This window comes from Juglans microcarpa x Juglans regia, chromosome 3D (genome assembly GCF_004785595.1).
Source record: "Juglans microcarpa x Juglans regia isolate MS1-56 chromosome 3D, Jm3101_v1.0, whole genome shotgun sequence".
Taxonomy (NCBI): domain Eukaryota; kingdom Viridiplantae; phylum Streptophyta; class Magnoliopsida; order Fagales; family Juglandaceae; genus Juglans; species Juglans microcarpa x Juglans regia.
The window spans coordinates 19,791,522-19,812,216 of record NC_054598.1 but is presented as its reverse complement, the minus strand read 5'-3'; the positions used below and the strand labels follow the sequence as shown (position 1 = coordinate 19,812,216).

General features: G+C 35.3%; 1 protein-coding gene and 1 non-coding gene across 4 annotated transcripts; both read left to right on the top strand.

The window, feature by feature from the left end:
• Positions 1-974: 974 nt before the first annotated feature.
• Positions 975-13,579, top strand: LOC121255779. Of its 3 annotated transcripts, none has more exons than XM_041156283.1 (9): positions 975-1,238; positions 1,460-2,039; positions 2,791-2,890; positions 5,301-5,357; positions 6,000-6,117; positions 9,895-9,983; positions 12,733-12,794; positions 12,914-13,010; positions 13,253-13,579. In XM_041156283.1, the coding sequence occupies exons 2-8, from the start codon at positions 1,708-1,710 to the stop codon at positions 13,008-13,010; spliced, it is 855 nt and encodes a 284-aa protein (XP_041012217.1). In that variant the 5' UTR covers positions 975-1,238; positions 1,460-1,707; the 3' UTR covers positions 13,253-13,579. The 3 variants fall into 3 exon arrangements, with proteins under 3 accessions (XP_041012217.1, XP_041012219.1, XP_041012218.1); XM_041156285.1 differs by having other exon boundaries at positions 13,170-13,579; XM_041156284.1 differs by having other exon boundaries at positions 975-1,232; positions 12,914-13,579.
• A 196-nt stretch (positions 13,580-13,775) lies between these two features.
• Positions 13,776-13,874, top strand: LOC121256795. Its single transcript, XR_005939086.1, has one exon. It is a non-coding gene; the product is annotated as a U6 spliceosomal RNA (small nuclear RNA).
• Positions 13,875-20,695: the final 6,821 nt, after the last annotated feature.

The following is a 20,695-nucleotide window of genomic DNA, read 5'->3' as shown; positions in this document are numbered from 1 at the left end:
AAGTAATTTTTCTTCCGGTTGCTGCATAATTCTGTTCTTTGAATAATCCAAAGCCGCAGTGCTTAATTAATCTCTCTGAAAAGTTTACAATCTTTATACTTTGATTATATTATAATCTCTTCTTTTTATTTTTTAAATTAATTTATATTTTAGATTAATTTATAAATTTAAATTAATTTAAAATAAAATATAATTATATGACATTATATACAAAGAGATATTGATACGAAGATAGTTAATAAAATATTTGAAATAAATAAAAAATATTAAAAAATATAATATTTAAATAATATGAAGAAAAAATAGATAAGTTGAAGTATGATATATTATAAAAGTCAGTATATAAAATAAAAATAAATAAATTTTAGTGATTTATTTTAAAAAATATGATAAAGAATTCATTAGAAGTAATCGTATATAACCTATAATTGTGGAGTGATTTAGATTCAGTGATGAGTTGAGATGATTTGTGAATAGTAAAATAAAAAATATTTTACGATTTGAAAAAATTGAATTGTTTATTATATTTTGTATAAAAATTTAAAAAAAATATTTTACGATTTGAAAAAATTGAATTGTTTATTATATTTTGTATAAAAATTTAAAAAAATTATAATAATAAGATTAGTTAAAGTGAATTTTAAATATAAATGAGATCGGTATCTATTTTATATTTTACTGTAAAATAAAAGAGAGATAATGGAGTGAAGTGCACATCAAATCAAGAAGACAAAAAGCGGTAGAAGCTAAAAACTCCGGGCATGAGGTTAAGCAAAAGCGACGATGGAGAAAGTCTACAATAATTGGCATCGAATTGAAGTGCCTTTTTGGGATTCGCACCGTTGCTGAATTATTTTATTTTTATTATTATTTTTAAATAATTACAAAAATTATTAAAAAATTAAAATAAAATTCCCTCAAGCTCAAAAACCCATTTTTGGTCTCTCTCTCTCTCCCTCAGGCTCTCAGTCTCCCATTGGCGGAAATACAAAGCTTTTATCTCTTTTGTCTCTTCACCTGACTTGAGAGAGATAGATATATCTGAATTTTATTTTACTCTATTATTTTTTCAAATAAAAAAAAAAAAAAAAAAAAAAAACGAAGAAGCGAAGCAGCAAAGAGAAAAGTTGTAACAGTAGGAGCAGCAGTACTGATAGTGGGAGAAAAAGTGGAAGAAGAAGGAAAGAAGAAGAGCCAATTAGGGCACCGTCTGCAAGTTTTACCCTCAAAAGGTTGAGGTTAGGCGTCTCAGCCTCGACCCTTTTTCTCCCCTTTCTTCTCTCTCCACCTCTCGTCCCCACCCATCCTCACTGCTATCCCGACACCACGATCATTATGAAAGCGTAAAAAAGAAAAAGAAAAATATGCTTCTGCAGTTTAATTTTTAGGGGGAATTTTATCCTTGATTTTTCCTACGTTGATTCTAGTTGCTCTTCTTGTTGGGATGTTGGTTTTTCAGATTCTTTTAGCACTTTTCGCTTTTGTTCGGAGTTCGGTGTAATATTTCGCTCTAATTCGTGCGAGTTCATGGACGCTTCTTGGGTTTTTCATGACCAAAAAGTTCTGTCTTTGAGCCCTTAAGTAGTGAATTTGTTGCGGGTTCCGGAATCTTGATACTAAATTTCAGATTTCTTCCCCAGCGGCATGAGTTGCAACATTTGAAAAGTGTTATGGTTTGGTAGTAGAGTTTCGGCAGTTCCTAACCAAATGGCAGCTGAGTCGAACACCGGGTTTCACCTTCAGCAAACTTTTGGTTCTGTAATGAATCGGCACGCTATATCGTTTCAGTCCGGAGAGTTCAACAGCTCGACCGAGTTGATGCCGCTGGGTAATTACTATGGGATGAACAGCACCGCAGACCTGCTGTTTTTTGGGAATTCTTCCAACTTCATTAACAACAGTCCCGTGATATGTCAGCCTGGGAACCCATCTGCTTCTTCTCTTGTTCATGATTCTGTTCCCGGGCTCAAGCAAGACACTGAGTTGGCCGTGGAGTGGTCGGTCGAGGAACAGTGCAAATTGAAGGAAGGCCTTGACAAGTAGGTCCTTTTTCAGGAATTGGTTGTTTTTGTAGACTTCTTTTTTTTTTTTTTTTGTGTCTTGTACGTGATGCAAGTTTAAAATAACTCGTATATCGATAGAAAAAGAAGAAGAAGTTTAAAATAACTCGTATAATTACTTCTGTTGTTTATTACATGGTATTTGACTTATGCTGGTCTTGTCCTCTATTTGTTTCCGAATTGTTCTCTGTTAACTATTTTCCGGTTCTCCCCTAAATGTTTTGAACTTTTGAGGGGGAAGATTTCTTGGGCATGTTGAAGACTCGTCTTTGATGCCAGTTGTAGAAGTTTTGAAACGACAAAACATGTAATGACATTCAAACGCATACATACACGTGATGTATTCACAAATTTTCTCGTGGATTGATATTCGTGCAATTTTCTCATGGCACAAATTTGCGGAGTTGGTTATTTTAGACACGGTTTTTTATTAGTGCCATGAACTTGTTGCAATTCAACATCTGAGTTTTTTCATAGATTCAATTTTGCTTAGAACTTCCCAAAGTCTCTCTTTTCCGATGTTATGAGCGTTTTCTGTCTTCTATTCTGACCTTTTGTGTGCAATGTTTATGTTGCCAAGCTTTGCTACAATAACCACTATTTCCGTAAAACTTTTGAATGCTTGTAGTATTAACCACTTCAATGTTTGATATTTTTTGAATTTCTCTTGCTTCTGGATTTAGTATGCATTTGTTCAATATTAATGTGCTCGTAGTGTGTCAATTTATAGATTTGTTGATGAACCAAGTATTATGAAGTATATCAAGATTGCGGCGACATTGCATAATAAAACTGTCCGTGATGTTGCTTTGAGGTGTAGGTGGCTGACGGTAAGATCTTCAGTACATGTTGGATGTCATTTGAGCTTTGTGTATAGCTTTTGATATTTTGAATTGCACAGGGAGTATTGGTTATTCACATTTTGCCTATTTTATGTTGATGATGATGTGTGATTTCGTGGTTTCCTTTATGCTGGTCAAGATGCATATTCTCATGAATAACTACACTATATGTGGCGAATGAGTAGGAGGGCTAGTCTATAAACAGAGAGTATATTATCCAACTTCCCTCCCTATTTTCTTTCTTACTTGCAATTCCTATTCCTATTCTATGGCTAAAGTTGGCAAAGTTGCAAAGGTATTTTTAATTTTTTAGGGTTGACGTGCATTAGGAATTTAAATATTCTCCATTAGATTGGAATGCACTGTGCTCTCTTTAAATGGAGGATTGAGAATCCGAAAATTGACTCTCCAATCAAGCTTGTTAGGGAGCTGATTTTGGAAAATAAGATACAAGTGGATTTAACGTTGAGATGCATTAGTTGTGTTAAAATGGTCAAGGCTGGGTTGTGTTGACATCTACAATGGTGAAAGGTTCCTATATTTGAACAATGGAAAAGCTCTAGTGGTGTTGGTGAGCATCTCAAGGTCTCTTAACTTTGTGGTATGGGATAAGCTGGATGGGTCAATTGGGTATATTTTGGTCCATTGATGTATTCTCGAAGAAATGGTTCTTGGATTTGTCCCTTTGAGCTAACGAAAGGGATTGTAATGAACCAAGTAATATTCAAGCCATATCTTTGTATTCTAGAAGGACCAGCTGATGTTATAATTGGAGCCCTTTGGAATCATCATAAACTGTAAGAACTTCTCTCCCTGAAGCAATATAGGATTCCATTTATTTTGTACTAAATTTGGGGTATTACAATCTTCCCCTTTAAATCCCTGATGTCCTCGTCAAACATTCTATTGAGATTGGTTTTGGTACCATTTGCAATAATTTAAGGAAAACTCCAGTCACATATGGACTTATACTCCAAAATGACTAATTAGTGTTACAATTGGAGTCTCTTAGAATCATTGTAAATCACAAGAACTTCTCCCTCTCAACCAATGTGGGATTCGTTCACCAAACTCTCATACTTGATCTGGTGTGTTACAAAGACATTGTTGTAGCTTCGAATATGTGAGGGAGGACGTTGGACTGTAGGTTTTCATGGTCGTTTTAAGATTGTGAGTTAAGAGTTGTAAGCTATAATACTTGCACATCCCTTGAAGTGTAGGTGATAATGGTGCAGTTAGTTAGAATCGTAAGGTTTGAGGTGTGATCACTTACGGAGACTATAGGATACTTTGTATGTGTTGGGATTTCTTGGAAAAACATGTGTGCTGAGATCTTGTGGAAACTTTTTGGATCTTTTTTTTCTTAGCTAGTGGGAAAAGTTTAGATAATTGAGAATCTAGCTAGAGAGGAAAAGTGGTGCACGTTCAAGAGTGTTGTTGAGACAATAAATAACTTATTGCTGCATTTTACTTGTATTACATTGTATGCCTGGTACCGATAAAAAAAATTTACATTGTATGCCTGGTCACTAGTTTTGTCTCTCTTTGGGATGAATTGGGCGATGCCTAGCATAGTTTTGGAGCTGCTGACATGTTTGAGAAAGAGGTTTGGTCCCATGATAGTTATGAGATTTGGTGTGTTGACCCTGCAGTATTATGTGGATGTTATTGCAAGAGCAAGTTAATCATAACTTTAAAGGTTGAGTTTAGTCAGAACTCACTCTTTGTTTTCAAGCAAAATGCTATTAGACCCCTTCTCCAACTAGAAATTTGACACCATTAACTAAGAAGAATAAAAGAGTTACACTCCCATGCTCCTACAATCCTAGTTGTGTTGAAATTCAAAGACTTTTCATTCCCATGTTTCTCTTTTGCTTTCTTCTTGTCCTCTGCGTCTTCTTGTTTACACTTTCCACCCGAATTGTTCTAGAGAAAGAACTGCCAGAGTGGGGCATTGTCTTGTGCTCCTCATTGACTGCAAAGAAGACGATTCTGACTCTAAGCTGGCTTAGTTTGGGTTGTAGTTGTTTGAGATCATGGAGTTCTAGTTGTTTAATCTTCTGTAAATATTGATGAAGCCTTTCAATTCAATGGAGAATTTTTATGGGAATTTTACAGGAATTATGCTTCGAAGTTTGTGTGATGCATTTTTTATCTGACAAGATAAGTTTTTTCTATTTGATGGATTTTCTGGTTAAATATGCCTTATGGCATGGAAAATGATGTGAAAAGGCATAATCATGCCTTGCTATGTGTCCTTAGCAAGAATTTTTGAAAGAACAGTCAATGTGAGCACTTGTGTAAATGATTGCATAGAGATGTGGATTAATTTTGTATTTATCAATATTTGTTTGTGATTGTAGAGTATCTATGAACGTTATGTATTTGCCATGTGCAGAGAAAGCGAAGAAAATCTGAGGAACATAATGTGGGAAAGAAGGTGAACAATCGTAAGGTATGGTAGTGAAATTATGCTATCTTTTTTATATTTACTTCTTTATGTTAAATCTCTATCATTTTAAGACTTGAGATGTTTCTGAGAAAATTAAAATTAATTCTTAAGCTGAAAATTTGCCACTTCTGAGATTGATAATTTATTTATCTTAACATTTATCTTTATTCTCCCCAGTGTTTTTAACTTTGCATACTCTGCTATTCTGCATTGCCAGTACTTGTGTCTTCATTAAATCAAAAGCTATATATATTTTGGTACTAGTTAATATGCATGTATTTTTCTTTTTCTTTTTTATGACAGGGGCCCTTAGGACTCACCCATGTATTTTTCTTACGGACACATTCTCTTTTGCCTGTCACCAACTTTTGATACTGTCAATGTGCTTTCAGTTTCATCTCATGAAATTCTAGTGTCAGTTTCCACATGAAGATATTGCTTATCATCCCATGCAGTGTCAATTTTCATAGATCTGTCCTGTGACGAGCGATAAAACTTTACATATGGTGAACTTATTCTTTAACTCCTCAATTTGCTTTGTTGTAAAACCATAGATTTAATCTGTTTTTATTTATTGAGCCAATTAATGTCTTTAGGATCTAATATTGATTGAAGAACCGGATTCTAAAGATCATGCTTCTTCAGGATAAGCTGGTGGAGTCGTCCTCGAAAACCAATATACATTCAGCTCCGCCACTGAACGTAGCTGCAAATTCCCTCATGATGCGCAATATGGATCAGAATGAGATCATGGCTTATGGAGGTTAGCATGTTTCATATGATTTGTGAAAATATCCCCGTTATTTGTATGTTGTACATAAAATTATTTAGTTGCCTATTCCTGTTTTGCTTCTTCCTTTGTGTGTGCTTTTACCATTGCAACGAAGTGTTTCAGGCTGCTGTATCGGAAGTTTAATAATACACAATCTGAAGTGGTTACTGTAGAATAGAATTTAGGAGCGGTTTGGATTTAGAGATGAGATGAGATGGTTTGTGAATAGTAAAATAAAAGTTGAATTATTTATTATATTTTGTGTGGGAATTTGGGAAAGTTATTTTGAGATTTGAAAAAGTTGAATTGTTTATTATATTTTATGTAGAAATTTGAGAAAGTTGTAATGATGAGATGAGATGAGTTGAGATGAGTTAAAGTGGGTTTTGAATTCAAACGAGGCCTTAGTTTATGAGTTAAAAAAAGTTATAAAAAAAAGAAGAAGTTTATGAGTTCCTGCTCATGTTTTGGATTGCATTCCTTTTAAGCATCAGTGCCTTTATTGAAATTATTTTTCTTTATAAGAAAATAAAAATTTATTGAAGCAAGTAATAAGGCATAGCCCAAGTACACAAGAAGTATACAACTAAGAACACCGAATTACAAATTAAGAGCTAGATGAAGAAAATTATGAAAACAAGCCCTAGAGAAGACAATGGTAGAGTCTGAAAGAAATAAGGTATGATAAAAAAAAATCTAAGTTCATCCAAAGAGTGTTCTCATCTTCAAAACTTAGGCCTTTCCTTTCAACCCAAATGCACCACTTAAGATAGAGGAATCATTTTCCACAAAACAGCAATTTGGGGATTATCCAATCAGTGTCTCCAACAAGCTAGGAGATCCACCGCCCAATGTTTTAAATTCCATTTTGGTGATCAATCCGGTTTAAGTATTGGAACAAAATATTTCAATATCAGTGCGTTCCGGTGTACCATTTTGGGATTAGCTGTATATATATATTTATGAGTTTTGCTACTCATCATCCCCACATACCACACCACCACACCACACTTTTTTTTATTTTATTTTTTTTAAATTTTGGTTTTATTATATTTAAACTAATTGAATTCTTCTACTCATCATCTATATACCACACATTTGGTAAGAAAATAAAAATAAAAAAAATAAGAAAAAGTGTGGTGTGTGAGGATGATGAATAGAAATTTTCTATATTTATATATATAAACTGATAACTAATAAAACAAATTCATGTATATGTAATTATGTATCATGTGTGTGTGTGTCTGTGTATAGAAGAATTGAAGATTTCTAAAATGAATATACGTTGAAATCATTAAAAAAAAGGTAGAGATATTGGTGTCAAAAGATAGTATTAAAAAAATCACAAACTTGAGTTGAGACGCAAAAAAAAGAAAAAAAATAAAGAGCCGAGAAATTATTAAAAGTAATGAGATTTAAAAAAAAGAATGGCGGGGACATATTTAAAGTTACAAAAAGATTTAAATTATATAAAAATCCCTTTTAGATTTTAAAATTACATGAATGTCATCTAAATTTGAAATTTACAAAAATGCCACCCAAACTCAAGAAAATTACAAAATTGACATTAAAACAATCCGGAATTGGCCGGAACGAACCGGAATTTGGAACAAAACGGAATGAGGATGTATACTGTACCGGATACTACACCAGAACAGAAAATTCCAGTTGTTCTGGCCAGAACGGAACGGAGTTCAAAACTATTCCACCACCCTCCTTGGCATCACCCATGTAATTCCAACTCTGTTAAAAATATCATCTCAAAAACACCTTGCCGCCTCACAATTGAGTAATAAATGTTCCACTGATTCACCATATTTTTTACACATATAGTATCAATACATAACAATAAGCCCACATTTTCTCAGCTAATCCACTGTAAAAATTTCTGATGGGAGGCCATCCAACCAAAGAAAGCCACTTTGGAAGGCACCTTACTCCAAATACACTTCCATGGGAAGAAGTTGTGGGTTTGATCTAACATCACCTTGCACAAAAACGGACTGAACTTTTGTTCCCATCATAAATCCAACACAACTTATTCATCTCCCCTCTATCAATACTCGTATCATACAACAACCTGAGAAGCTCCACTTCCCTATATATGGTCCATGGCGAGAACTTGTGGTTTTTGTCTCTTCTTATGTATTTCAAGTATTTATTATAATTTACCATTGTAAATTTATGTGCTACAATAAATTCCTTTATGCTTGAGAGTTTTAGTTTTGCTCAGTCTGGAGGAGATTTGCCTGGTAGAAAAATTGATTTATCCTTTATAACAACCCAAGGTAATTCAAGCCATGTCTGGATTCTTACTCCAAAAAGGATTAGTCAAGATTGCAGTTAGGGCCTTTTGGTATCATTATAAAGGGCTTGAACTTCTCCCTGTCAAGCAATGTGTGATCACATTTATCACATTTCTATACCAAACACTTGTGGTTGTATTTAGTTTTGATACCATTTGTAAGAACCGAAGAATGGCCCAAGCCACATCTAGATATATACTCCAAAAGATCTAATAAGGTTACAATTGGAGGCCCTTGGAATCATTATGAAAGGCTTGAACTTCACCCTCCCAAGCATGGCTGCTACCCACACTATACAGCTGGGGAGCTATGCAACCCCCACGCCACTCCTAGTCTGCTTTGCTTGCCCCTGTTGACTAGTCGGGTGGAATTTTCACCCTTTTGTCTACCCAAACCTTCAAGCTGCTCAGAAATGAATCACAGCGCTCAAGGACCCGAGATCTAGAGACCAGGAGCTGAATCAGGTCTCTGATTCTATAGACCCTGACCTAGAGATTGAGATCCACGGTGCAATGCAGTGGATGGAGAGACTCACGGCCCCGCCGAGGGTCTGCCCATGAAGGCAAGAAGATGAGAATAGAAGTGGAGGAGTAGGGGGGGAAATGGCTTTAGTGTTATGCTTATGAAAGAGAGAGCCTTTTGGGTGTTGATAGACATGAAGTATGTAAGTTTTGGAGGTGGATGGTGCTCAAACGAAGAAAATGGGTCATTTGGGGTTGGTCTCTGGAAGAATATTAGAAGATAGCAATGGTTAATTGTTGTTAATTGTTGGACAATGTGAGGAAATGAGTGATAGTAGTCGTTAGTTGTTGTCACATGCGTAAGAAGAGTGGAGAATCTGTGGATCACCTTCTTCTACATTGTGAGATTGCTGGCCTCTATGGAACATGGTTTTTGGCCTCCATGGGATAGATTGGGTAAGTCCTTCTTGTGTGCTGGGTCTTTTAACATGTTGGACAGGGCAGTTTAGTTGTCATCAATATACACTTTTATGGAAAATTACCCTATTATGTCTATTATGGTGTATTTGGAGAGAGAAATGATCACAGATTCAAGGATTGCGTATTGATGTTGGAGCTCAAGTCTTTCTTTCTTAATACTCTCCCCTTTGATGTAGTCCAAAATTGTGGTACTTTTGTTATTTACGTTTCATGAACTATTAGCACTTTTTCCTTCTACGAGTTAGGTAGATCTCATGTATTGTTCTTGTATTCTGGGGTTGCACCCTTTTCATATTTAAATAAAATTCTACATTACTTTTCAAAAGAAAAATCTTCTGTAAAATCACAAATAATGCTTTTGTTACACATCTTTCTTTTCACACCCCTTAACTGATGCATGCTACCTCGTACCTATCTGTTAAAGTTGCAAATATGTTGTTATTACTTTTTTATACATTTAATTGTTAATGCCATTGATTGCAACTTATCCAGTTAACTGAGATTGTTGTTTTCTTTGGTAGTCTCCGGAATAGGTGGCCAAACAAAGCATCTCTTGGAACAGAATGCTCAAGCGTTTAACAAAATCACAGCCAATCTTTCTATATCCAAGGTGATTCTTTTACAGTAAATTTGCAAATGTCATTAATGCAAACCGTAAATATTAGATATGGGTAAGAAAAGAATTGCGGAGTTGATATTATATACCATAAGGGTGAACTTTAGTTATTTAAAAAGCTCCTTGTTCATCCAAGATGCAAGATAACTCCCATTGTGTAGTCCATATGTTCAAAGTGGCCTCCAATGAACGGAGATATACAGTTTGAGCACGTGCACATGTGACATTGTCAATTTGAAGAAAAAATGACATCACTGGTAATTCTGCCACTTGTGTGGACCTGCCATTCAATACCATTCACCCAAATGATCATTTTGTGTCAGCTAATTTATCTGACTTTTATTTACTTATCAAAAAAAAAAAATTTATCTGACTTTTATTGCTTTGTTGGTTTAAATTTGTATAACTTATCCCCAAGGAAAGAAAACCCCTCTAGGGCAGCAGATTCTTTCATATTTGCTGTTACCAAATTTTGCCTGTTTATTATGGAAGACCATGGACTCAACATGTAAACAACCTTGTGTCCTTTATATCCTTTATATCACTTGGTGTTGATTCTCGTAATTCAGTGGGCCAACCTGAATCTGAACCCATGTTTTCCTGCAATAAGATGCTATAGATGATGATACTTTTGCTTAATAAAATATTTTTAAAAAGTAGAATGACAATATTAAAAAATTTTGAGTCTACTTTGTGAGAAATTGACAATGCCATTAAATTATACATATTATTATCCATATCTAATTAGCAATTTAATTAGTAGCTTAGTATTTTCTGTAATTTACTAATTAAGAAACCATTCTCTTTTTGTCAAGTAGTGATATGATGGATAAGCATTAAGCACATAAAGCTTCCTATTCCTTTTACATCCAAAATAGCTATGTACTATTGATAGAGCACTGGCATTGGCCTAGCCAAATGTCAGTGCCTAGCCAAATTTTGGCTAAGTAGCTCAAAAGTGGTCTACATTGGAGTAATCAAAACTCCAATCACTTTTGAGCTACAGTAAATCAATCCCTTTCTTCAAATCTGGTCTGCCACTATTCATCTCCAAAATAATATTTTACTCTAAAAATATTCCCAATGGCTACTATTAGATAATTAGGTTGAGGAAAAAAATAGTTGGGAAACAATAATTTTAAGTAAAAATTAAATTATTAATTTATATATTATGTGTATTTGCAAAATATAAAAAAATTAAATTATTATTAAAATATCTAATATTATATTATTATTTTGACTTTTGGATGGATAGTCCAATATCGATTAACTTCTCCAATGGCTTTGGCAAAACTTCAACTTTTAGTCAAATTTTGGACTTGGCAATGGCTAACCATTGCCAATGCTCATAGTGCAAATATGAAAATGGTATCAGGACATTCAAAATAAAACTAGCATTTGAAAAATTCTTTCTACATATATGGCTAGAGTAGCAAAGTTCTGCAGTGTAGTATTAGGCTCTGACCTACTTTTTATTTCTCCCATTCTTTAGCATTCTGGTACATGTTAGGATGTAACATATTAATTGAAATTTCTATTTATTGATCTTGTTTAGCTCTTTTTTTTTAATCTAAAAACAAGAGTTGTGCCTTTTCTTGTTTTAACGGTTAGTGCGAGCATGCTGGGTAATAGGGCACAAAACACGGAACTTGTGGTCCACTTGCTATGTGTTTAGATCATCTCACCAATCCTGATTAAAGTGAGCTTAAGCACCAAGGCCAAAGCACTATGCTTACCATAAGTGAATTTCGAAAAGTGCATATTAAGAGTGCCTTTTGGGGCCTTTTAGGGGATGTTTAGATGTTAGATTTTCTAGAAAATTTCAACTTTTTAAGAGAACTTTTAAAATTGCATTTTGTGAGGTTTTGTGAAAGTAGTGGGACCCATTTAAAAATGTTTGGATTGAAATATTTTTTTGAAAGATGTTTCTATTGGTGATTGGAAAGGTGGTGGGACCTATTAAAAATGTATGAGAAGAAGATTTTTGTGAGGTTTTTTGAGTTTTGTGAAAGTTGGTTTGGTTTTTGTTTTTTTACAAGAATCAAGATCAGATATAATTATTTTCGTGTAAAGATGTTTGGTTGAGAGGGTGAGAAATTTGTGGAAATTTTCATACACCCCTTGTTCCCAAAGCCTTTAAAAACATTAGTTTTAGCTATTATTCGTTTGAACTATTAACTTACCTGTCATAACATTATATGAAGTAGATGAGGAAGATGACGAGAGTTACAAATCTTTCGATGACAATGATGATGGTGATTTCAATGGTTTCAAACTAATAGACACAGTAGATAAAAAAATAATCTCATATAATTTAAATTTATAATAATTATATATAATAAATTATCAAATTTTTATGGTTTCTATGGGTGTAAACTTAATTTTCAATGATGATGGTCTTAATTTTTATGTTATTTGACAAAATAATCTATATACGTCACTTATACACTGTATTGCTTATGTTAGCATCGATTTAAATGTATTCGATTCTTGTGCTATTTTAGTTATTGTCCTTGGGATGTTTAAATGTGTAACTAATTGATTACTTGATTGTCATGTTGCATAATACTCTTATTAACAAATTGAGTAATGGGTTAAATTTATACATTTTTATTATCTTGCTTTCTTAAGCCTTTTTGTTGTATGTTCTTAATATTTTGATATTATTTATTATTTATAAAAATGTGTACTTTACTTCATTTTAGGCGCGCTTTGAATAATAAATTTCTACTGCTATCAACAGGTGGAGGACAACATCAATCTCTTCTGCCGTACGAGAAACAACATTGCTGCTATCCTAAACGAGTACGTGGATGCTCATTATATCTTAAATTTAATTTAAATGCTGTCTTTCCTGTTCTGTTAGATGTTTGGGTCTGGATAAGAGTTCACTCTGTGTGTGAATTCTGTTTCAATCTTTGTAGCATGAGAGAAATGCCTGGCATAATGAGCCACATGCCACCGCTGCCTGAATCCATAAACGAGGATCTTGCAAATAGTATTTTGCATTATACAACTTAGGTAAGCCTGCACCTGAGTTACCTCAATATACTTTATTGTTGTGTCTTATAGAGAGAGTTCCATTTATTTGGGTGGAGCATTGTCTTTTCTCTTTGCTGAATGCTTCTCTTAGGAAGTCTTATCCGATATTTGACCTCAATCTGTTTGTATTGTGAGGAGATTATCTTTATCATCAAGCTTTTAAAAACAACTGACTGTTCGACTTTTACCAATTCAATGACCTCAAATGGACTGCCTTAAAGTGTCAGAGCTCAGCAGTATACAAGTTCTTTTTCTTTACCGGGAAGCCGAGTTGTATACATGCACTTAGGAGCCTTGCTTATTCGAGAACACTACGAACTGCCTCGTCAATTTTTGGGCTTCGACCTGTCTTCGAATCTACTGCTCCCCCGATGTATCGTGTTTCCTCTGCAGGCAGATGTATAAATAAAATTATTTTGTGGAAACAAATACCGATATATGTATAGATTGAGATGCCACTTTTCATTATTTTCAACTCTTAATTTTCATTTGTCATTCACGTTGTGGACTAAGCGCAGATTGGTTTTTGTCTTTTAACTTTGATTGGAGTTCTTAGTTTTAGTTAAAAAGAGTTTTTTTCTTTTGGCAGGAACATGTTAATGTGTATATTATTCCATCATATTTAACAGTTATTTCATAAAATCTCCAATAGCTGAGAGTATGCCTGCAACATTGGTAGTGCGTGGATAAAAAAATTTATACTCTATTTGAAGGATGTGGTAACATCGTGGAAATTTGTTAGTGGTCTTTCCGGAGACATTTGATAAAATTTGAACGATACAGAGAAGATTAACATGGCTTATGCAAGGAGGACACACAAATTGGGAAATTGTCCAAATGTTTTACTTATATATATATATATGTATGTATATATATATATATATATACATGAGGAGGAAATTAGTGATTTACTTAGACGGACTAAGTTGTTTTGGTGTTGAAGAAGATGACCAAAGGAAAAGGCACCTCGGGCTAGGGTGAGTTGGGTTTGTTGCTCGCTTCGATTTTTTTTTTTTTTTTTTTTTGTTTGTTATTTTGTCAATTTAAAAAATAATAAACGGTAAATAAATAAAATAATTAAAAAAATAAATGAAAAGAATCAAAATTGCAATTTTGATTGATTTCTTGGTCAATCAAAGTTATACACTAGTACAATGTTATAATTGGTACTTTTTTTTATATATAGAAAATGATAATATCATTCATTAACTGGAAAAAAATGATTATAGACAATCATCAAACTATACGGCTTGAGAAATACAGTCTGGAATATAATTTCACCAAACATCCATACTTTCAACCTTAAAGGCATTTCTAGTCAACTTATGTGCTACCATATTGCCTTTCTTATATACATGGGAAAACATACAAGCAGCAAAAGATGTGGCAAGTCTCTTAATCTCATAGTAAAGCACACCTAATAGGGAATTAGTCATGCTATCATCATTTAGAGCATCAATACTTAACAAACTCACTTTCCACAACAATATTGGAGACCCATAGTAGCACATTGTTGCAAGCCTCTAAAAATGGCTAGTAGCTCTATTCCTTCTGAACCCTCGATAGGAATTTCTACTTGGCTAAGTGCCATAAGAATTCTAACATTTTCACCCCTCAACACGACCCCAACACTTACCTTATCCCATTCAGGAAATATAGCAGTATCAACATTCAGTTTCAGCCAACCAGCTGGGGGGGGGGGGGGGGGTTGCCATTTATAGTGTTTCAAAATCTGAACTCTTGTCTTATGGCTAACTTGATCATGACTTCTCAACAGAATAGAGGCATTTAGCCCCACAATTGACCATTGCATGAGTGATATCTTCATTTTTCGATAAAAAAAGTCTACAAGTATCATTTGTTAGGACATGTTTCTTCACCAAATTCATAGCAGAAGGTAGGCCTTCCTTGCATGCACACCATGTAAAAAATTTTATCTTATTTGGCACTTTCATTTTCCACAAATGTTTCCAAAATTTCTGTTGAGCATGGATATTTGAAGATTCAGCACACTATAGACCAAATTGAGCATAGATGAATCTATAGCAGCTCTACACACTGAACAATCCATTACGTTCATGAGCCCAAACCCTTCTATCTTCTACATTGTCAGAACATAAAGGAACTTTTAGAATATCTGAGACTATATTTGGATTGAAGAGAGATCTAAACTTCTGAACATCCCACATTTTGTCATTGCAAACAAATAAAGAATCAACCAAACCAAAATTAATACCATCACTTCTAGCCACCCCTTTTGATATCAAAGATAGATGCCCTGGAATCCACTGGCCTTGCCATATATTAACAGACCTCCAATTCCCTATTCACCACCTACAACTCGCATCTAGCCATTTTCATGCCTCCCAAATATCCCTCCAAGTATAAGAAGGACATTTGCCTAAACCTGCTTTCAGAAAATTGGTATGAGGAAAATATTTAGCCTTTAGTAATTTACGTAATAAGGAACCATCATGTTGGGATAACCTCCATCCTTGTTTTGTGAGTAAAGCAAGATTAAAGATTCTTAACCCTCCAAAGTTTTTCTAACACAATTTGTTCCAACTCAACCAATGAATTTTCCTCTCATTTCCTTTTTGACCCCACCAAAACCAAGACATCATACCTTCTAACTCAGTACAAAAACTAGAAGGTAGAAGGAAGCAACTCATTATATAAGTTGGTATGGATAGGGCTACTGCTTTAAACAGAATCTCCTTACCACCTAGTGACAACAACTTCTCCTTCCAAGCTTGAAGCTTTTGCAATACTCTTTGTTTTATAGACTGAAAGGCACTCTTTTTTGACCTCCCAATAACAGGTGGAAGTCCTATTTTTCATATTGTTGTATTTCACCATTACTCCAAAGATTCTTAATCTCATTATGAATATCCACATTCACATTGCTAATAAACACAATAGTTGTTTTCTCTTTATTTATTCTTTAGTCTGAAACAGTTTCGTATCTCTCCAACAACAATTTAACCCTTTTGTTTTCTTCCACCTCCGCACGACAAAAAACAACACTATCATCTGCAATGGGTAGATGATTTATATGTGGTGCCCTTCTACAAATCTTCAAACCAGAAATTTCATTTCTCAGCCCCGCATTTCTTAATAAAGAAATCAGTCCTTCAGTACATATGAGAAATAAATATGGGGATAATAGATCTCCTTGTCTTAATTCTCTAGTTGGCATAATGGGACCCCTTGGCTCTCCATTGATCAAAACAGAAAAAGATACAGATAGTACATAATCAGCTCAATAAACCTCAGATGAAACCCCATCACTTCCATAACAGACTTTATAAAACCCCACTCAACCCGGTCGTATGCCTTGCTCATATCTAATTTTAAGGACATAAACCCTTTTTTACCTTTCTTTTTTTGCTTTAAGAAATTAACCAACTCATAAGCAATCAAAACGTTATTAAAATAAGATACAGAAGCATTGACTCTCACTAATCATGCTTGGCAGTACAGATTCAAGTCTATTTGAAAGAACCTATGCAATAAGTTTATAGGCCACATTACATAAACTCATGGGCCTATAGTCACTCATTTTAATTGCACACTTCTTCTTAGGAATCAAAGTAATATGAGTATGATTCAATGTAGAGGGGAAAAAACCTGAGTTGAGCGCTTCAAGTACTGTTGCAGTAATATTTTCACCAACAACATGCCAATATTTTTAGAAAAATATTGGAGACATGCCATCAAATCCAGGTGCCTTTGTAGGCTTCATTTGATTCAAAGCCTCCTTAACTTCATCAGCTGTGAACTCCTTCATCAAATTCAGATTCATCTCGTTAGAAACTCTCCCAGCCAATGATTCTAAGAAAGCCAAAGAACTAGTATCAACAGACGGAGAAGAGCTTATGAAAAGGGTTTGAAAATAGTCAAGAATAACCCAATCCCTCTGAGAACCTTCCTATCAACAACCATTATCATGGATCTTTAAAATCTGATTTTTCGTCTTTCGCTGAGATGCCTTCATGTGAAAATATTTAGTATTACTATCACCATCTTTGAGCCACAATGCCTTTGAACGTTGTCTCCACATGATCTCTTTTCTCTCCAACCAAAGTTGCACCTCACCCCTTGCAAAATTCATATCTTCTATAGGAACCAATCTTGGGCTCATCTCCTGTAAACTGTGTAATATTTTCTGTGCTTTACTGAGCTGAGTTTGAACATTTCCAAAGCAGTGCTTATTCCACCCCTGTAACTGAGCTCCACAATCATTAATCAAAATAGAAACATCATCCATAGTAGTTGGACCAGCACACCTCCCCCAAACACCTTTCATAATATCTTCACAAACCTTATCACCAACCCACATGGCTTCAAATTTGAAATATTTTTTAATCTAACGGAAAGAAGTTGCACCCTCCAAATTTACCCAAATAGGTAAATGATCTGAATAAGCTACCACACCATGAGTTACTCGAGCATTAGGAAAATTGTCCCACCAAACAGAATTGACCAAGAAACGATCAATCCTTTCACTAATGCATTGATCCCCATTTCTCCTATTTGACCATGTAAACTTTGGACCTGAGAAACCCAAATCCCTCAAATTACAATTTTCAATAGCCTTTCTGAAAGCATAAAGTTGTCTTTCAGGCCTAGTTTTAGCCCCACATTTTTCATGAGAATACAATAATTCATTAAAATCTCCCATCACCAGCCAAGGTTCATCATTAGCTCTACATATCTACGCAAACTCCAAGTTTTATGCCTCAGGTGAGTCTCAGGAAAACCATATATAGTAGTTAAATACCAGTGTCCCATCCTCATATTTGAATCTTTAATAACACCATCAATATGAGTAGAAGAATAGTTAATAACAGACAAAGCAACATCAGCATCCCCATAACAACGCAATACCCCTTTTTTCTACCTTGAGAACTAATAGCCAAATAATTTTGAAAACCTAACTTGTACTTATAGCATTCAACTTCGTGAGTGGAGAGTCTGGTCTCCTGCAACAACACTAAGTCGGGCCCTTCCCTCTGAATTAAGTCACAGAGGGGTGCGAATGCCACATGGGTTCCCAAGCCCACGGGCATTCCAACTGCAAAGTTTCATGGCTCTCGACAGTGCTGATCCACAGCCATCGCCGATATCTCAGATTTTGTAACTGACTTTGCAGCATCATCAAGAACTTGAGCTACTTGAAGACACTTTGATGACCTTCCACTAGAATTGCCTTCCTCTAAAGCCCCCTTTCTTTTTCTGGAAACCCCCTTCAACTAACCTCGCCCAGAAGGAACTTCTAGATAACCAACGGGTGTCGTTTCATATAGCAGAGAAGTGTATTTCCACTTCTTACTCCTAAGCCCATCAGGTTTTTGGACACTACCCCTCTCCCGACCATCCGCCTTGTCATTATAGCACATCCATTCTGGCCCACCAGGCCCAATAACAGTACTGGACACCTTACTCGACTCTATGCCAGATGCTTTCAGAAGATCTTTCTCAATAACAACCGCCCTTAACTTCTCGCCCACCTCAGCCTTCCCATAACTGCCTTGTTCCTGCAAATCCGCACCCATCCCGGCTGTAACTACCATAGGTTCAGGTTGAATTTCTGGCAGAGAAAACACGTCTTTTTTCTCCGTTGTAACTGCCATAGGTTCAGGTTGAATTTCTGGCAAAGAAAACACGCCTTTTTTCTCCACCGTATCTGACCCAATCTCAAATACATCCTTTGACCTAGAAGCATATTGATCTCCAGATGGAGAAATTGGAGTGTGTTTTAAACAATTAGGTCCTCTGTTTTTCCCTGCAGATGGGCGATCACCAAACCCATTGCCTGCATGAAGCCACATACCATAAGGAAAATTCTTCACTGTATGCAACTAAGATCCCTCTCACCTTGTCCCAAACATCCACACCAACAGCAGAAATTCGGTAATCTCTCATAAGAGAACCCAACCCACACTAGTTCTCTACCCCCAATCATCAATTTTGAACCTCTAAGCAGGGGTTTATCAATTGGCAAAGTAACTTGTACTCGCAAATACTCCCCCCATTCCACCTCCCCTACCTCCACATCCACTTCCTCAATAGATCCAAGTTTCTCACCCAATAAACGACCAACATAATCGGTACGAGCCATTAGAGGTAAGTCATGAATCCGTACCCAAAATGAAGCCATCTTCATCTGAATCTGGTGAACTTTACTCTGACCATCAACTTCAGACATTAAAACCAAATTTTTTCAAACGACCAAGGACCCTCTCGGAGCACCTTTTCCTTACCCTTTATATTTTCAAACTCAGCGAGAATGAGAGTGGAATTCAGGTCTCTAAACTTCACCCCCAACACCGAATGCCAAGCTTTCCGCATCGTTCTCTTGAAAACCTCTTTATTATAATGCCTCGTAGTGAATAACTTCATTATCAGACACTTACCACCATTCAGAAGAGCATCTGCCAACTTCTTCGGTTCCACCACCACCTCCGTATTTTCCTTCTCAGTCAATGTGAGACACTGATAGAGATCATGGAGAGAGTCCTCCATTAGCAACAGGAAACCTAAATCAAGAAAAGCAGGGCACTACACAGACAACAGTGGAAGATGGCCTCTACGGAGATAATCCTCGGAAACCTAGAGAGGAAATCGTGATGGAAACGTGCCACTCACATTTTATTATAATTTGTACTTATAACTATACTTACAACTAAAAAATATATGTCTACATATATGCGCATATATGTGTGTGTGTGTATTTATGTGAAAACAACTTCATTAATAAAATCGAATTACAAATTATTATTAGTCCAGATGACTTGAGAAATAAAATTTGGAAATGACTTTACATTGATATCTTCCACATTCCAAGCATATCTGACAAGTTTATAAGCTGTTTCACTTTCCATTCTACTCACATGTTGAATTTTGCATCTCAGAAAGCTCTGCATCAGTCCTTGAATTTTTTTGGTGATATTGCCTATCAGTGATTCTGATTCACCAGTCCCTTGGATTTATTGGACGATTAGAAGAGAATCACTTTCTATTATAGGCTCATGTAGTTCCTGACGAATGCACATTTGCAAACCTCTTAGTATTGCTCTAAGTTCAATTTTTGAGGGCTCAGTTACTTCATGTTCTTTTTTGCTAGTTGCCATTATAACTTCCCGTTGACTATTTCAAAAGATGATCCCTACATCTGCATATTGTTGGTCATGGAACATAGCTCCATCCACATTCAATTCCATGGCATCCTGTGGTGGTGGTTTCCATCAACAACAGTTCTTAATACTGCTTAGAGATTCTCTTTTGGTGTCTTTAAAAGTTTTCAACACATATAGGGCATGGTTGATCACATATCCAAGTGTCAGGTGAAACACCATCTAATTTCTTCTAAACCAACAACCCCATGCAATCAAGAAAAATAGCTCTAGATCTTCCTTGTTGCCTCTTACTTATCTGTCGAGCCATATACACACAGTCTTGGGTAGGAACAAAAGTATTTAATATAGGTAAGTGTTAGATCCAGCTCTCCTTAAGGGGTGGGTAGTGATACAAGGCATGTGTTGAATCTTCTACTGAAGTGGAACAAAACTGGCAGTTGTCTTCATCTATGGCTTTCCACTTCTTCATATTGGATTTTGTAGGTAATCCATTAGTACAAGCTCTCCAAGCCAAAACTTTCA